This window comes from Epinephelus lanceolatus, chromosome 5 (genome assembly GCF_041903045.1).
Source record: "Epinephelus lanceolatus isolate andai-2023 chromosome 5, ASM4190304v1, whole genome shotgun sequence".
Lineage (NCBI taxonomy): Eukaryota > Metazoa > Chordata > Actinopteri > Perciformes > Serranidae > Epinephelus > Epinephelus lanceolatus.
This window is the reverse complement of record NC_135738.1, coordinates 35,488,137-35,505,104: the sequence shown is the minus strand read 5'-3', so window position 1 is coordinate 35,505,104 and position 16,968 is coordinate 35,488,137. Positions and strand designations below refer to the sequence as shown.

Sequence of the window (16,968 nt, the reverse complement as noted above, 5' to 3'; positions counted from 1 at the left end):
AGATTTTTCTTAGAATGTGACTGTGCCTTTGTGACTGTGCCTTTGTGTGTGTGTGTGTGTGTGTGTGTGTGTATGTGTGCGTGTGTGTGTGTGTGTGTGTACTGCCACCCCTATGAGAAAAGTGACCTTTGCAACATGCTCCTCCTCACCTACTAACTATACACATAAATACTTCATGGTGGTGGAGTGTTCTATTTTGTCCAATAATTAACTACGTGACTGATAAGGTCAAAATAGAAGGGAGAAAAAAACACGTGAGAAGGGAAGATATAAGGGAGAGAAGAGAAGAAAAACGTCAGATAGAGAAGTAAAGTCAACATAAAAAAAAGGAAGGACATTGACTCAGCAGTTGCAGTCTGAGGGGACAAGAGAAAGAGGAAAGCTCAGTGTGCAAGTGTGTGCTGAGTTTTACATTTTGTTGTTTTTCTCCTGCCGTGCAATCTACTCCATGGAGGACACACAGGTGGCCAGGACCATAGAGCTGAATGATGGCACACGAATGCCAGTTTTGGGTCTGGGAACATGGAAGGTAGCTTCACACTTATTCCTATATCTGCTTTTTACTGCAAACAATCCAGCTGTTAACAATTTATTTTCTTGCATACTGTTTGAGAGTAAAGTTCTTAATCATGCTTTGCAAATACATGAATTTTAGGTTAAAGAGTACATACTGCATGAACTTTGCATTTGTCAGTTGAAAATACTGGATTCTGATAGGCAGATCATTCATCGTCCAGATTAAAGGATATGGGACTTGATCTCAGGCTGCACACTGACCCCACCCCCTTTATCAAAGGAATAATTTGACATGTTGTGAAATGTGCTTATTTTGCTTTGCAGAGGATTGATACCAATCTCATATCTGTGCAATATGGAGCTGGAACCGTTAGATGATTAACTAAGTTAGCATTAAGACTGGAAGCACAGGGAAGCAGCTTTTAGCTCTGTCCAAAGTTCAACAAGTGCTGATTTGCATTCATCTGCAAGTTCATGCATTCACACATGCACAACCTCACACACACGTGTCAAAAATCCAACTAAGGCTCCCTCTGACAACCATGGTGTATATATGTGTATGTGTATGTCTGTCAATCTGTGTGTGGAGACCAATTAGAAGTTATGCAGCTTTTGGTTATTGGCCACTCGTATCACTCACCCCCAGATTTCACCCTCCTAAAGCAAAAGCAATGACCACCAAATTTTTTTTGGAATGACTGACCAACAGAACGACCTATAGAGTTGCTGGTCGAAGCCATGGATTGCATAAATTAATGGACGTAGTTACTGTGACGTCCCCCAGTGGTTCGTGGGCTCCTCTTCTGGTGTTTCAAGTTCAGCATTTTGGCTGTTGCCATCTTGGTTTTTTTGGAGCCAGAAGTGACCAAAGTTGGATGAGTGGGTGGAGCTGTGGAGGAGCGAGTTAGGTATTTTAACATGGGGGTCAACTGAGATTGACTTGCTTCTGGAGCCAGGCAATTCTGTGCTTGCTTAATTTTAGCCCCAGAGGTTGTCGCTTGGTTGAAGCTAAAAATCTGCCTGTAAGCACTTTTGAAGCTCACTAATCAACACATTATATCTTGTTGTTTAATTTCTACAGAAACCAAAATCATACCTCCTAGAGTTTTCCCTAGTTGCCTGCCTACTTTAATGTGATGTCAAAAAGGAAGTAGCTGTGCCAGGAGAGATTTAGTTACAGCACGTAACTTCTGTTCTATATGGATTGAACAAATGAGGTATAAAATGATGACAAAGCTTCTTCACAGCAGAAGTTTTAACTTGTCATGGTAAGAAAAGAACAGGTGAAACTGATAACAGTAACAATGGCTCACTTAAGTGTCCCAGTAAACTATTTCAGTAAGCCAGCACACAGAATACCAGGGCCTCCCCTAAGTGGAGCGCAGCCATCGTTAATGTTATGAAATCCACCTGCTTTTCCTGACATGTCAAAGTGTCTACTGTGTAAAGTTTTTTTTAGTGAGCTTTATGTGTGCTCGCACACATATGTTTTCTCAGCTTTGGATAGTACCAGGCTAGCTTCTTGCTCCTAGTCTTTAAGCCAAGCTGAGCAAATTGACACAAATATGAGAATGGTATTGATTTTATCTACCGCCTGACAAGAATGCAAATTATATTTCTAGAAATGTAGAACTGTTCCCTTAAGACTGACCCTAATCCAAACAATGACAAAACCTTAACCGCCTGATCCTTAACGTTTTTTAAGTGACATTCAAATAATTGGGCAAAGAAAGTGCTGCCTCAGAGATGCAACACACAGGCAAAATGTTACAGTTTTTACTGTAATGGAGAAAGTGCTGATGCTACACCAAATTAGCTGGATGAGAATAAACAGGATTATTTTAGCTTGAATTAGTTAAGCCCCATTTAAAGAACACAGTCCAGGAGCCTGTTCTGAAGCACCTGCCCTGGCTTCTGGACTTGGGACAGATGTTTTAGCCCTGGTATTTGCCTATTAACCTAGACAGACTTGGTGACATGCTGCAATTGTATAATAGACCCATAATAGACTCTCTTTTGCTTACTGTACTAAAAAATCTGACAAAGTACAGTAAGGCTTTCAACGGACAGATGTAAGAGTGGTATCAGTCTTCTCATCTGATGCCCAGAAAGAAAATGAACATTAGTACACCTCTAGGCAGTAAATATAATATACAGTATACTGGGAGGGACACATCGCCCAAATATTCAAATATGCTTTAAATTGTTAACAGCACAAAGAGAACTGGTGATTTTATTGTTATTAATATGACTGATAGTGGTGGAGATGTCAAGAAAGTGACAGGCCTATTTTAACATGTTTTACTTCTCACAGTCCTCACATCTTCCCCGCACCTCGGTCCAGGGTGCAGTGGAGACTGCCATTGCGGCCGGCTATCGCCATATAGACACTGCTCTCTGCTACAAAAATGAAGTTGATATTGGCAAGGCTCTGCGCTCCAAAATAGAGCAAGGCATCATCAGGCGCCAGGACATGTTCATCGTCAGTAAGGTGGGTGCTGAGAAGAACAGGTGTTACAAAAAGGTCAGGATGCAACATGATGAGGGAGAATTACATTGTTAATTACACCTTTGAAGTTTTCTGTTTGATCAAAAAAGCTTTTGAGTTAGTAAAAGAAGAAAAAGTACCATGTTTTAGATTATGGTATAGATTTTTTTATGGTTTTAGTATACTACCTAGTGTATTGTATACAACATTTTAATTTTCTGTTACCTCTCCTGCCCTGTACCTTTTTGTTATAGCTGTGGTCTACCTTCCATGCCCCAGAGGACATCCCTGTGTGTCTGAATAAGTCCCTGAATGATCTCCAGCTGGACTACCTGGATCTTTACCTTGTGCATTTTCCTGTTGGCCTACAGGTGGAGTGTAAAATCTAAAATTCCCTTTCCTGCCCTTATCCCAGAGATCCTTGACCCAAGCTAGAGAAAAAAAGATATTTGACTAGAATTGGTATGAATTTCTGCGGCTTAAGAGCCCATTAAGGAAAGGTCCTGCCCGAACAGTAAATGTGTTTACTGGGAACAAGCCTTTTCAAGTTTAGTTGGAGACTCATGGGCACCCATAGAACACATGCTCATTCAGATATCTTGAGGTAATGCTTCAAGGGACCCCTTTGAAAATGGCCATGCCAGGTGTTTCCTCACCAAGTCAAAAAAGTCCCTTGCATACCAAAACAGTCTTAGATAGGTGCGCAGGTGGGGCAATCAGTGAATCAAAAAGGAGAACACCCGCACACTGTCTGCACTTGTAGAAAAAGGTTACATTTATTAGACTACACAAGGAAAAAATACCAACAAAAAAATCGGCTGTCAAAAGTCAAAAAAGTCCTGTGGTGTTCTCCTTTTTGATTCATTGTTTGCCCCATCTACGCACCTGTCTAAGACTGTTTTGGTGTGCACAGGACTTTTTTGACTTTTGACAGCCGATTTTTTGTTGGCATTTTTTCCCTGTGTAGCCTTTTACTGTTTGGAACGTTATTTAGCCCCCTTTCCAACAAGCTATGCTGACATGCTTGGTATCAATGGATAGCTTCGATTTTGACTAGTTTCTACCTTCGTGATAGCTTAAAAAATGAGTGCCACAGCCTCTTAAAGACAATTATGGCCATGATCCTGTTTGCCACCCCCCCTTGGAGGTGCCACTGCTCATCATAGTTTGCTGAAAACAGTTGCCTAATGCTGCTGGAAACTGAATTAAAAAATTTCTCCCTGGGGAATTAGTGAGAGCAGGGAGAGGCATTTATAGAGTTTATGTTCAGGCCTGAGAACAACAATAATGAGAAGCTAAAACTGTGTAAAGCGACAATGTTTATTCTAAGTGTGTTTGTCAGTAGGACCAGCCTACTGAAATCACATATTTTATTCCTTGCCAGTAACAAAAGTGTCACTTAATGCCAGTAGTCTCTGTATCTGCATGTTTTAAAACTTTACTAAATATGCTTGAAAGAGGGAAGTACTTGTATATGTTAAAAGAACACATGCTACATATTTGCATCTGTCTGACTGATACCTTTAAATGTCTTTGTAGAAAATTGGTGATGAGTTTTTCCCGAAGAAGGATGGAAAGATTCTGACCTCTGACATAGACTATGTAGATGTATGGAGGGTATGAACACGTGTACTCTTTCTGTTTGCACTGGCACCACCACAGACACCATATATATGCAGCTCTACACATTCATCCACTATATCATAGAGAATCGCTTCAGTAGTTACCGTACATTTTCTCTTGTTTTAAATAAAACACACCAAACAAACAACCACCTGGCACGGGAAGTACATTTGGATTATTTTTAGTTAAACCACATTAGCCTTTGAGAGCCGATGGTTGTCGTGTGTTCACTGTCATGGTCTGTTTTCAGGGAATGGAAGCCCTGCAGGCCTCAGGGAAGGTGAAGAGTATTGGTGTGTCCAACTTCAGCATCCTGCAGCTGGAGAGACTCCTTGCTCTGTGCAAGGTGCCCCCTGCTGTCAATCAGGTACCACATATTTACAGTAGCTCCATTACTGACATAAGCAGGAGAAAGATAACATTGTCATATCAGTTCCATCATACTTATTCAAGTATGGACCAATTTCATTTATTGTTTAAGTAAAAAAAATAAGTGGTCCAACCTCAGTTGGGTTATCCTAATTAACTTTTTTCTTTCATTTTTTATTTTTTTAACAGACCCCATAGGTTTTTAAAAGTCACTCTATAGTAACTGTAAAACAAAATAAATAAATAAAATTACAAACAATATAGTGTTATAATGCTAGGAATATGTTAGTATACCAACATATATTAACTTGTTACCATGGAATTAGTAATATTACCACTACTAGTATTATTTTCAGGTATTTTTTTCTCGATATTTACCATTACAGTACTTTGAAAACATGTCAGAGTTGGTGAAAAATCATAGTGATATAGATTCTTTTCATCAAACATATGATGGAATAACATTAAATATATGGTATTACCAACAGTAAATATGAATCTTTTTTTTAATTACATAAAAAATGTAAATGTATTATCTTAGCATTACTACCTTTAACATAAAAGGACAATTCAACTATTTGGTTGAGCATGGCTTAAGACAGTAAAAAATATACATATATATATATATACAGTACAGGCCAAAAATTTGGACACACCTTCTCATTCAATGCGTTTTCTTTATTTTCATGACTATTTACATTGTAGATTCTCTGAAGGCATCAAAACTATGAATGAACACATGTGGAGTTATGTACTTAACAAAAAAAGGTGAAATAACTGAAAACATGTTTTATATTCTAGTTTCTTCAAAATAGCCACCCTTTGCTCTGATTACTGCTTTGCACACTCTTGGCATTCTCTCCATGAGCTTCAAGAGGTAGTCACCTGAAATGGTTTCCACTTCACAGGTGTGCCTTATCAGGGTTAATTAGTGGAATTTCTTGCTTTATCAATGGGGTTGGGACCATCAGTTGTGTTGTGCAGAAGTCAGGTTAATACACAGCCGGCAGCCCTATTGGACAACTGTTAAAATTCATATTATGGCAAGAACCAATCAGCTAACTAAAGAAAAAGGAGTGGCCATCATTACTTTAAGAAATGAAGGTCAGTCAGTCCGGAAAATTGCAAAAACTTTAAATGTGTCCCCAAGTGGAGTCGCAAAAACCATCAAGCGCTACAACGAAACTGGCACACATGAGGACCGACCCAGGAAAGGAAGACCAAGAGTCACCTCTGCTTCTGAGGATAAGTTCATCCGAGTCACCAGCCTCGGAAATCGCAAGTTAACAGCAGCTCAGATCAGAGACCAGATGAATGCCACACAGAGTTCTAGCAGCAGACCCATCTCTAGAACAACTGTTAAGAGGAGACTGCGCGAATCAGGCCTTCATGGTCAAATAGCTGCTAGGAAACCACTGCTAAGGAGAGGCAACAAGCAGAAGAGATTTGTTTGGGCCAAGAAACACAAGGAATGGACATTAGACCAGTGGAAATCTGTGCTTTGGTCTGATGAGTCCAAATTTGAGATCTTTGGTTCCAACCGCCGTGTCTTTGTGAGACGCAGAAAAGGTGAACGGATGGATTCCACATGCCTGGTTCCCACTGTGAAGCATGGAGGAGGAGGTGTGATGGTGTGGGGGTGTTTTGCTGGTGACACTGTTGGGGATTTATTCAAAATTGAAGGCACACTGAACCAGCATGGCTACCACAGCATCCCGCAGCGACATGTCATCCCATCCGGTTTGCGTTTAGTTGGACGATCATTTATTTTTCAACAGGGCAATGACCCCAAACACACCTCCAGGCTGTGTAAGGGCTATTTGACCAAGAAGGAGAGTGATGGAGTGCTGCGGCAGATGACCTGGCCTCCACAGTCACCGGACCTGAACCCAATCCAGATGGTTTGGGGTGAGCTGGACCGCAGAGTGAAGGCAAAGGGGCCAACAAGTGCTAAACACCTCTGGGAACTCCTTCAAGACTGTTGGAAAACCATTTCAGGTGACTACCTCTTGAAGCTCATGGAGAGAATGCCAAGAGTGTGCAAAGAAGTAATCAGAGCAAAGGGTGGCTATTTTGAAGAAACTAGAATATAAAACATGTTTTCAGTTATTTCACCTTTTTTTGTTAAGTACATAACTCCACATGTGTTCATTCATAGTTTTGATGCCTTCAGTGAGAATCTACAATGTAAATAGTCATGAAAATAAAGAAAACGCATTGAATGAGAAGGTGTGTCCAAACTTTTGGCCTGTACTGTATATGTGTGTGTGTGTGTGTGTGTGTGTGTGTGTGTGTGTTGGATAACACTAAATGTATTGTTCAACAACAATGGATGATCAGAAGTGTTTTCATTTGTTAGCAAATAGCCAGTTTTAATGACATAAGCTTAGCTTCACGATCTTTACTGTTAAAGAACAAATGAACTGTTTGGTAGGGCATGCTTTTAAAAATAACAATTTGACCTTTAATAGACTTTTATTTTTGTATTTTTTTTCTTCTAACTAATTACTGTAGGAGGTGAACACAAAGGCAGACTATTTAAAAACACAGCGACATCTGGAGGTTTTTTTTTTTAGCAAAACATACCACATTGAATGGTAGAGATAGCTCCATCAGGTTGAGTTTTGTTTTGTCTTAATGAGCCAGTAGATAAAAATGAGGAACAGAGGAGGCACTCTGGTTGGAAGTAGGATGAATCTGTTCCGATGCAGGGCATGGGTGTAGTGGGTCAAAGGGTGATGAAAGTATCAAGTGCAACAATTTGCTTACTGCCTTATATCACTGACAATACAAGTTATGAGTACTTAGCTACAGTAGCTGTCTTGTCAAGGATGGATGAAAAATTTTGGCAAAGGAAAAAACAAAAAGTGGCATCACCGTATTCAAAGTGGTATATTTGAATACTTCTACACACTGGGGTCCTTAAACAGTCTTGGAATTGCATATTTTGGGTATGACTGGAAAACTGAGACTCTTTTGGATTCCGTGAGCCTTATTATTTTACATGTGTAATGATGATGTCATGAGTTAAACATATTTATCTCTGTCTCTACAAGGGTAATGGCCAAGAGCTTTTCTTTTAGGGTCTGTGGGTGGTGGTGCTGGAGTGGTTGTGGGTGAGGGACCCAATGTGAAAAATGTTGTCCCCCTGTCCATAATTTCTAAAGGCAGGCCTGGTTTCAGGAACAGGAATGAAAAATGAATAAGTGAAAACAGTTTTACTTTGTATTACATTCTTGTAGTGGGATGACATACCAACGTATAATGACACCTGACAATGGGTCACACAATGATGGCAGATAGCATTGTACAGCATCGTATAATGCCAGGATAACAGTGGAAAAAAAATATTATTTTAACGGCAAAGAGTCGTGAATATTTATCCATGACATTTTAAAGCATCCTGATGACGATCAACTGGTGTCATTTGATGTCACAAATATCACCACAATTTATGTCATGATTAAATATTTAAGATTATTTGCATGAATGATTTCTTTAGCTGGTTATCATATTACCTTATATGATATTATGTGATATTATATGATGTCACAAATGAAATTCTCTCTTGGTTACTATGACATCATATGTTGCCATATACAACATAGCATCATTATATGGCGAGTTTGTTCATGTAATTTGTGTGATGTAATCATGTTACATCATATGGCAGTGCAACTAGCATACTGCAACATATTGTGATGTGTCACAGGTTTTGCTTTTTAACAGTAATGTAACACCATAGAGAGAACATCCTGGAACTAAACTTTGGTCCAGTTTAGAAGCTGACTGTACATCAAAGTTCTGAATGAGCTCTGTCCAAATCAGCATCCATTTGTATTTACCTTTAGTTGGGTGTTTTATCATCCATAGATCGAGCTACATCCCTACCTGGTGCAGACAGATATGATAGAGTTCTGTAAATCCAAGAACATCGCTTTAACTGCCTACAGTCCCTTCGGCTCGCCTGCCAGACCCCCAGAGCTGTAAGATATACAGCATCACTCACTCACACACTCCACTTACTCACACTGAGGCTTAAAGATGGACAAAGCATCTGGATACTTCTGTTGATATTCTTAAGTGCATATGATCATGCTTAGAGGTCATTTTTTAATCCAGAGGAAAGATGTGTTTAGATCCACTTTGTGTTGATTCATACTGCAGAGTTATAATCAAATTAGAGCTTCTAAACAGGTCAGATAATTCAGGTCCTATTTATTGTACATAATAGTATCTGTGATCCTACAAGCAACCCTTTGTCATCTTCACACCAGTAAAGAGAGTTCAGAGAAATAGCATTGTTTTCCTTGTCGTAGGCAGTGCACATAGTATAGTACATGTCGTATTTTTGCTGTCTGTAGTACCTGTAGTAGGCAGTACATGTAGTAGACATACACACAGTGCGTGGCCTTAATGATACAGTTACTGCTGTTAAAACTTAGTAATTGTAATATTAGCATTGGGATACCCACCAAGTATCAGTCACAAAGTCACATTTTGTTTTAGTAGTTTTTATTCTGTCCTAATTAAAATATATGTTTAATATATCTTTATCATATAATGACAATAATAAATCCTTGAATCCTGCAACACTCTTTCTAAGTTCCTCTACTCTTTACACCTCAGGTCAGCACACCCAAACAAAACTTTTCTCGCTGTGCAGAGAAACTGCTTTGGCTTTTGAACTTTAGAACCTCACCCTGAGCTCCTTATTGATTTAAGGATACACTGATGTGAATCCTGAGAGGAGCTCTACCAGTTTTAGTTTCTCTTGTGACAGAGAATTCTGGGAGTAGAGGAGGATCTTGCTGATGTAGTCTGGCTTTGTGGGGTTAGGGGTTAAGCAGATCTCACAACACTGAACCTCATTGTTATGCTTAAGGTTTATTCTCTCATTAAGCCTATCTGATCCACAACCTCTGAGCTTGAGTTCAATGAGAAGTAGTCTACAGCTCTTATGGATAGATATGAGCACAAGTGACTGCAGACAAGGTGAGGTTGGTCTTTGATGTTTCTGACACAGACTGACGTAGGATGCTGCTTCAGAGTAGTGAAATATGGAGTAACGAGTGTAATAGAAATGTACAAGAACTACCTATTCAGCCTACTGATTCTTGTGAATGAACAATCCTGTGCTCTCGGTTTTATCTGTCTATCTCAGGCTCGGAGGAGACACAGATCCACATAAGCTCCTGGAAGACCCAGTCATAACAGACATAGCCAAGAAGCACAGACGCACCACTGCACAGGTCAGTGTGAGCATGTGTACTGTGTGTGTGTAAGTGTGTGTGTGTATTTCTTCATTAGTAACAACTGTATTCTCACAGGTATTACTGAGGTACCATGTGCAGCAGGGTATTTCAGTCATCCCTAAGAGCGACAAGCCTCATCACATCCTTGAAAACACAAAGGTAAAACCTCTCCTTCCTCTCTGCTCTTTATTCTCTAACTGTTTCCATCTGGCAGGCTCATTCCCACTAATTGCCTGCTCTCTTTAGTGCTCACGCTGCTTTGTGATAGTTGTGTGTTCATTAGACATTGTTCAGTATATCATCTGGACTCTGGTCCACACAGATTCTGGACGTTTGCATTATTTTGTTGCTTTAAGGAAACTGCAGAATGGTACATGCTCTTACATGCAGCTAAGGCCCAACAGAGCTCTCAGTTGAAATGCATCATACATCAGCTACAGTGTAGTCGGAAAGTTTAACAATAATGTGCTGGATGAAAGGTTAAGGGATCTAGTTATTGCAATTCATCTGAGGGGACATGAACAACTTTCATGGCGATCCATCTGATTGTTGTCAAGAAATTTCTCTCATAACCCCAAATGATTCAGGGATTCACCCTCTGGGGACCATGAATGTCTGTACAAAATGTCAAGACAATCCATCCCCTTTAATAGTGTTGGAAATAATTCAGTCTGAACAAAAGTGGTGCACAGACAGACTTCTTTGAAGGATGTAAAAAGCAGCATCAGTTAAAAATCAACAAACATCTGCACACTGACTCCAAGCCTGTCTAAGAGAATCTTAAAATGGATAAATAACTCAGTAAAGGCACATCAGAATATCAGCACACATATGCACTGTATTTAAACACACGTGTCAAGAATTTGATGAGATACCAAGAAGAAGATATACCTTAAAGGGTAACTTCAGTATTTTTCAACCTGGCCACTGTTTTCCTGTTTTTGTGTCTAAGTGACTAATGCCCAGTATCAAGAGTGTGAAACAGGCTGCAATGCAAACACTCTGGGCATGTCTGCACTGTAAATTTACATACACTTAAAGTGTTTGTTTTTGCCAATGACAGGCTCAGATTGTTATTTTGTACTCCAACATTATGGAAAGTATCACTTCAGAGTCAAAGAATAAAATCCGTTTACCTAGAAACAGCCCAGAAATCACAATCTGCAAACCAACCAGACTCCATTTAAATGAACAGTCATTTTAGTGTGTATAGAGCCAGCATATTATTATTATTATTATTATTATTATTATATTTCTAGCGATTAGCGATTTTGGCGCTGTTTCTGAATTACACAAAAAGGACCTTACTCTTTAACAAAAACGTTGACCTATGCGGAGTCCTTTCTGCAGTGTTGTCAGATACTAAAAATAACAATCGGAGCCTATCAGTGACAAAAACAAGCACTTTTAGTGGATGCAAGTTGACGGTGTACAGTTGCCCTGTACCGTTACGTTGCAGCCTGGGGTCCGTTTCACAAAGCAGGTTCAACAAACTCTGAGTCTAATCCTGAACTCTGAGTTGATCTACTCTGAGATAGGAAACTCTGAGTTTCCGGTTCCAGAACAGCTGATCTGAATCAGTTTAATCAACTCGGAGTAGTTTCACCTGGAGTTAAGCGCGTGCGCCACGACTATAAAAAGCCAGCATCAATGGAGCCCCGATTCGACGAGTCACCATGGCAACGGGGAAGAGGAGGGCTGCGTTTTTCACCCCACTAGAATTAGAAATCTTAATGCGCTCATACGACGAGTTTGAACACGTTTTCAAAAAGAAGTGCAACACCGCTGCAGCTGCAAAAGAGAGGGAGACGGTGTGGGAAAACACTGCTGCTCGGGTCAAAGCGTAAGTTTAAATGTAGTCCTTTGCAATCACAATAATATTACAGGGGAAAACTGCTTGAATGGTAGCCTTTTAATTTATTTCATTTAGGTGCAATCCCGCGGGGGAGAAGCGTATTTGGCAGCAGTTTAGGATGAAATATAAAAACATTGTTCAAACAGGTAAGACCTCGGCATAATCTCATGGGGGTACCTCATTTTGATCATGTTTTACACTGTAAAGTAAATATTAAGTGGCTGTTTGACCGTGTAGTTGTTTTATCGCCAACATAATGCTGTTTTCACACACATAAATGTCTTCTCATGTTCAGGTTGTGTATGTAGATGATGGACTGTGACGTGAAACGGTACCGCTCAAAAAGATAATTGTGTGGAAATGCTAAAACATCTATGCGCGGTCTGATAACCATCTCCCGACGAATATTTAATTCTCTGCGCAGTAATGCTGAATCCACGGGATCGTTATCAAAAGGACATGCCATGTTAGTGAAAAAAGTCGCCATCTACTGTGCCTACATGGACTTCTAATATACTGACTCTGTTTTTTTTTTTTAAATGACAGACGGCAGAACTAGGCTACGCCAAAACTCGCCTTCTGACTGAATGAATGAGGAAATCAAATGGAGTGTGTGGCTCTGAAAGAGGGCGGAGACAGAGAGAAAAACCTGGTCCCGACCAGGTTAGGTTCATAGTAGCCTTGGGAAAACGAACCCCGTTTTTCGTGTGGGGGTTCCCGGTCTAGACCGATTCACGTCTCCATAAACTTTCGCAGGCGCAGTAGAAAGCCGGTGCACATTGCAGGACGAAGAAGGGGTGAAGAAAATTTCAAGACATCCCAAGATAAAATGCATGTTTATTGAACAATAACGGATATACAAACACACGGCAACCCCCGTACACCTTCCTAACATCTGTGCCTATGAGGTGAGTACATTACATGTTTGATTTGAAAGTTTATGGAGACGTGAATCGGTCTAGACCGGGAACCCCCAAACGAAAAACGGGGTTCGTTTTCAAGACGTTCATGTTACTACGGTAACTGACCGAGAGCTTAAGTTACCTCTCTCTCTGAAACAGGCTAGAGTCACCCCTCTTTCTCTGGTTTGAGTTACCCTCATTTCAGGGTTAACAGACTCTGAGTTTTCACTAAACCTGCTTTGTGAAACGGACCCCAGTTTTGCTGTTGCCAGCTGCAGCAGTCTTGCTCAATACTGGACTGATTTATAAAACAAAAAAAACAAAACAAAACAAAAAACAGTTGTCTCTATTAGTCACTTAAAGGCAAAAAACATGGGGAAAGAGGGTTCAGGTTAAAAAAATTACCCTTTCGCCTTTAAGTAGATCTAAATTTGAAATTACAAAAAATGTTGTACTTTGTATTTTTCATACAGCCCTCTTGGTGTTGGAGTTTGAAGAGAAAGAGGTAAAAGCTCTCCCTTTGGAGAGGGTGCTTATGCCCTCCTCCTCTTGAAGGTCTAACATGCTCGCTACCACTGTATCTCTGAGCAATCTCTGATACTTGTCTTTGAGATGTACCTTCTTGAATTGTTAAATGCTGTGAGATGTTAATCATCCTGGGCAGGTTGGATGATTAACCACACATCATCACAGAGTGCGATTACATGGACATGAGTAGCCCATTTATGAGGCTTATCCCAGTTATGATCATATTTGGGATATGGTGTTTACTTGGGCACAGAAGAATCAGGTTATTCATCTTTCCCATGTACATCACGGTTTCTTTCAGAGAACTCTAGCATATTCGGGTTTCTGACAAACAGAATATGGTGTTTACATGCTCAAACACAAACAGATTACTTCATAAACACGATTATAAATGGGATGTTCATGTGAATGCACTCATAGAGCTTGACAGCCTATTGGTGTATGCATGAATGTGTTTATACTGTATCCTGTATATATATACATATATACGATGCAATAGATACTGTGATGTGGAGGCGTTAACTTTTTTTATTGGACTTGCAGACCTCACCATCCTTACACCCCTGATGCTAACATGGCTTAAAAATCACTACTAAAGTTTCAATACTAAAAAGTCCCTCCTCTCATGTTGCATACTGCCAGCTTGTAGTCATCATTCAACACAACATGTTCTTCAGAGTTGACACAGACGATTTTGGGTGTCTGTTTTCACTAGGCTACTTAATAGCTAAGTTGACCAATTGGGCAATAAGCCCCAAACTGGTGTATTTACCTTTGTAGGGGCTGGTCTATTAACTCCACTGCAAGGATAATAACACTATAGTCTAGGACTTGTTATGAGGAAACAGAATAAGCATAAATCTGGTTACCTATAAAAGCCCATTTGTCACAATCAGTTTTCATTGTTTGTGTAGATCTTTGACTTCAGTCTGACTGAAGAAGACATGACAGCACTGAGAGGACTAAACCGAGGCTGGAGGACTTTGGCCCTTGAAGAGTAAGTGAACACACAGTAATAATCATATGCAAAGTGCAGCTACTGTCACTGTAATGACTGTTGTTCTGTTCCTCAGGACCAAGTCTCATCCATACTACCCGTTTGAATAAGGCTGCCAGGAGAGAAAAGAGACAGCAAAATGGATCTTCTGATCAACATCAACAAGACACAGAGCAGCTAAGTGCAGTCTACCTACAGTATCACCTGCTGTAATTCATCAGTGCCTTATTTACATGATGATAATAATGATGATGTGAAAGTGAAGACAAATCTAAGGACAATTCAGTTTCTCAATGTTATGAATGTGACAAAGATCAGGGCACTGATAAGCTCTGAGAAATGAGATGCTAACTTTTATAATTTTTTCATTTTATGAATAAAATATTGTACATTTGTGTTTACACAGATCAGTTTTAATTAAAGTCAGTATGACAGGTTAAGACTTACAAATTAATTATAAATTAAATTACAACACACTGAGCACATTATTTTTTATTACATACACTTTCAGTATGTGTGTTAAGGTTGGCATTGCTGGATGCACCTTCCAAAAGCATGAAGCTCTTCCGCTGTAACAATTTGTGCTTTGGTATCTAACAGAGAACAGACAAACCTTTTCAGTCTGTAGATCACTTTAAGTCTGTCCTTATAATTATTAAATAACAAACAAATAAAGCATTTAATTAATGTACTAAAGAGGCAGTGGTTACAATGTCTGTTGTAGACAATGTCAGTTCCACAACTTTTGGTCACCTAAAGCAGATGGAGCTTGGAGCTGGAATGAGGATGAGGAGGCATGTCGCTCATTTTGATGGTAATGTGTTCCACCTCAATGGTCACCTGATCCAATACCTGGCAGTGGAAGTGTGCCTGTACAGTGCTAATGCTCAGGCATTTGTTACTCAACTGTAGGTCTTGTAGGAGATGCTCCACAAATAAAAGCACAACAAATTCTTTCTTCCGGCCCATTGCCCTAACTAAACAGTGTTGTGGGTTTGGCACTGGTCTGAGAACAAGTAGACAAAAACAGCTTTGTCGACGATTGTTTTTGGACTTTAATTACATGTGTCACTGGCAGATTTGATCGGCTGTAGCTAGCAAACTGCTTAAGCTAATGTTAGCTCCAGGAGTAGCTTAAAAACAGCCTCCAAAATTGAAGGAAATAAACGGCCTTGATCCGTATGAACACAAGGAGTGGTCGGGTAATATCAGCAAGTTAAAAAGTGTAACAATTATGGACATGTTTTCCTACCTCATTTGTGGTGTAAGTGCTTACACATCTGAGCAGTTTCAAAACTGTAAATTTCGAGGCCCACCTTCCATTCACTAATGGACCAGAAAATCATCGTTTGCACAAAAGTAGTTAACCTCATCGCCACTCACCACACACATCTCTTTGTGTCACCACTTCAAACTCAAGAAAACAATATCCTTTTCCAAGGCCAACACTGCATCACATTTAGTCATTACAGTTTGTCTTTCACTTAGATCACATTTTGGTTACCGCTAAGTTCATTGATAAGTGTGCTTTCCAGTCAAAGCGGTGGTGGAGTCATTGCTGTTGTTGTCGCTGCTGCAGTTTGTTCTTTCCATTTTGGACTAGTTTCCATCACGGTGATTAACTAGTAAACTAAAAAATTGTAAATGCGGTGGCTATGTTGATTGTTTTTTATTTTATTATTTTTTTTATACTTGAGTCAATGTTATTTATGTCTTAGGTTTTGCACTCTCAATGCCTTCATGAACCTCCACTCAAGCCATGGGTGATCCTCAGCTCCAGTGATCAAGTGGAGTGTGCACAGTGTCCACTGCAAACTAGAAAGCTGAAAAAGCACACTTCATTAGCTGTCCGTTTCCCACGCTGGTTGTGAGAGTGATTATGGCAGTTGATAATGCAGCCAACGTTTACCATTCCACCATGTTTTCAAGATGGATAAGACAACCTTGTCATCTAGTAGTACTCAGTCTCTACCATAGCTTCCGTGTCCTAAAATCCCCCAATGCTTTATGTCGCTCAGTGCAGCTCACATCAGGATCCTATTCTCTATATACAGAAACATGGCGGTAAAAGTAAATGTGCTGTTGATGTTGATAATCTTTTAATCAATTCATATACTGCATATATATATTTATATATATATATGTTTATATATTTCCTTACATATAATTTGTAATATGGTATTAGGTTGTAACTGTTAACTGCTGTCCACGTAGAGCACATGATGACAGCATTAGTGCCTGGTTAATGCTGCTAAGCTATGATTGCACAATCTGTGTTAGGGGGAGGGGTTTAGCATTTGATTACATGACAGCAGTTGGTGAGAGGACCTGGGGCATGGCTCCCAAAATTAGAAATATCACTGGCTACGGTTACATGATGGCTTCTCATTCGGAATGAAATAAATCTGAATGAAATCATTCGGAATGAAAGTCTT

The 16,968-nt window shown here is 39.8% G+C and overlaps 1 protein-coding gene across 1 annotated transcript; it reads left to right on the top strand.

Annotated features, from left to right (window-relative positions):
- Positions 1-239: 239 nt before the first annotated feature.
- LOC117262588 (aldo-keto reductase family 1 member B1) lies at positions 240-15,224 on the top strand. Its single transcript, XM_033635601.2, has 10 exons — positions 240-529; positions 2,831-3,007; positions 3,259-3,375; positions 4,544-4,621; positions 4,878-4,994; positions 8,870-8,982; positions 10,161-10,248; positions 10,327-10,410; positions 14,451-14,533; positions 14,610-15,224. The coding sequence occupies exons 1-10, from the start codon at positions 449-451 to the stop codon at positions 14,641-14,643; spliced, it is 972 nt and encodes a 323-aa protein (XP_033491492.2). The 5' UTR covers positions 240-448; the 3' UTR covers positions 14,644-15,224.
- The last annotated feature ends 1,744 nt before the right edge of the window (positions 15,225-16,968 follow it).

Bases quoted from the DNA above. Each gene is read 5' to 3' on its own strand.
- LOC117262588 (XM_033635601.2), top strand. From the start codon at position 449: ATGGAGGACACACAGGTGGCCAGGACCATAGAGCTGAATGATGGCACA. The intron at 3,008-3,258 runs GTGGGTGCTGAG...TTTTTGTTATAG, and splicing joins ACATGTTCATCGTCAGTAAG to CTGTGGTCTACCTTCCATGC. The intron at 4,995-8,869 runs GTACCACATATT...TATCATCCATAG, and splicing joins TGCCCCCTGCTGTCAATCAG to ATCGAGCTACATCCCTACCT.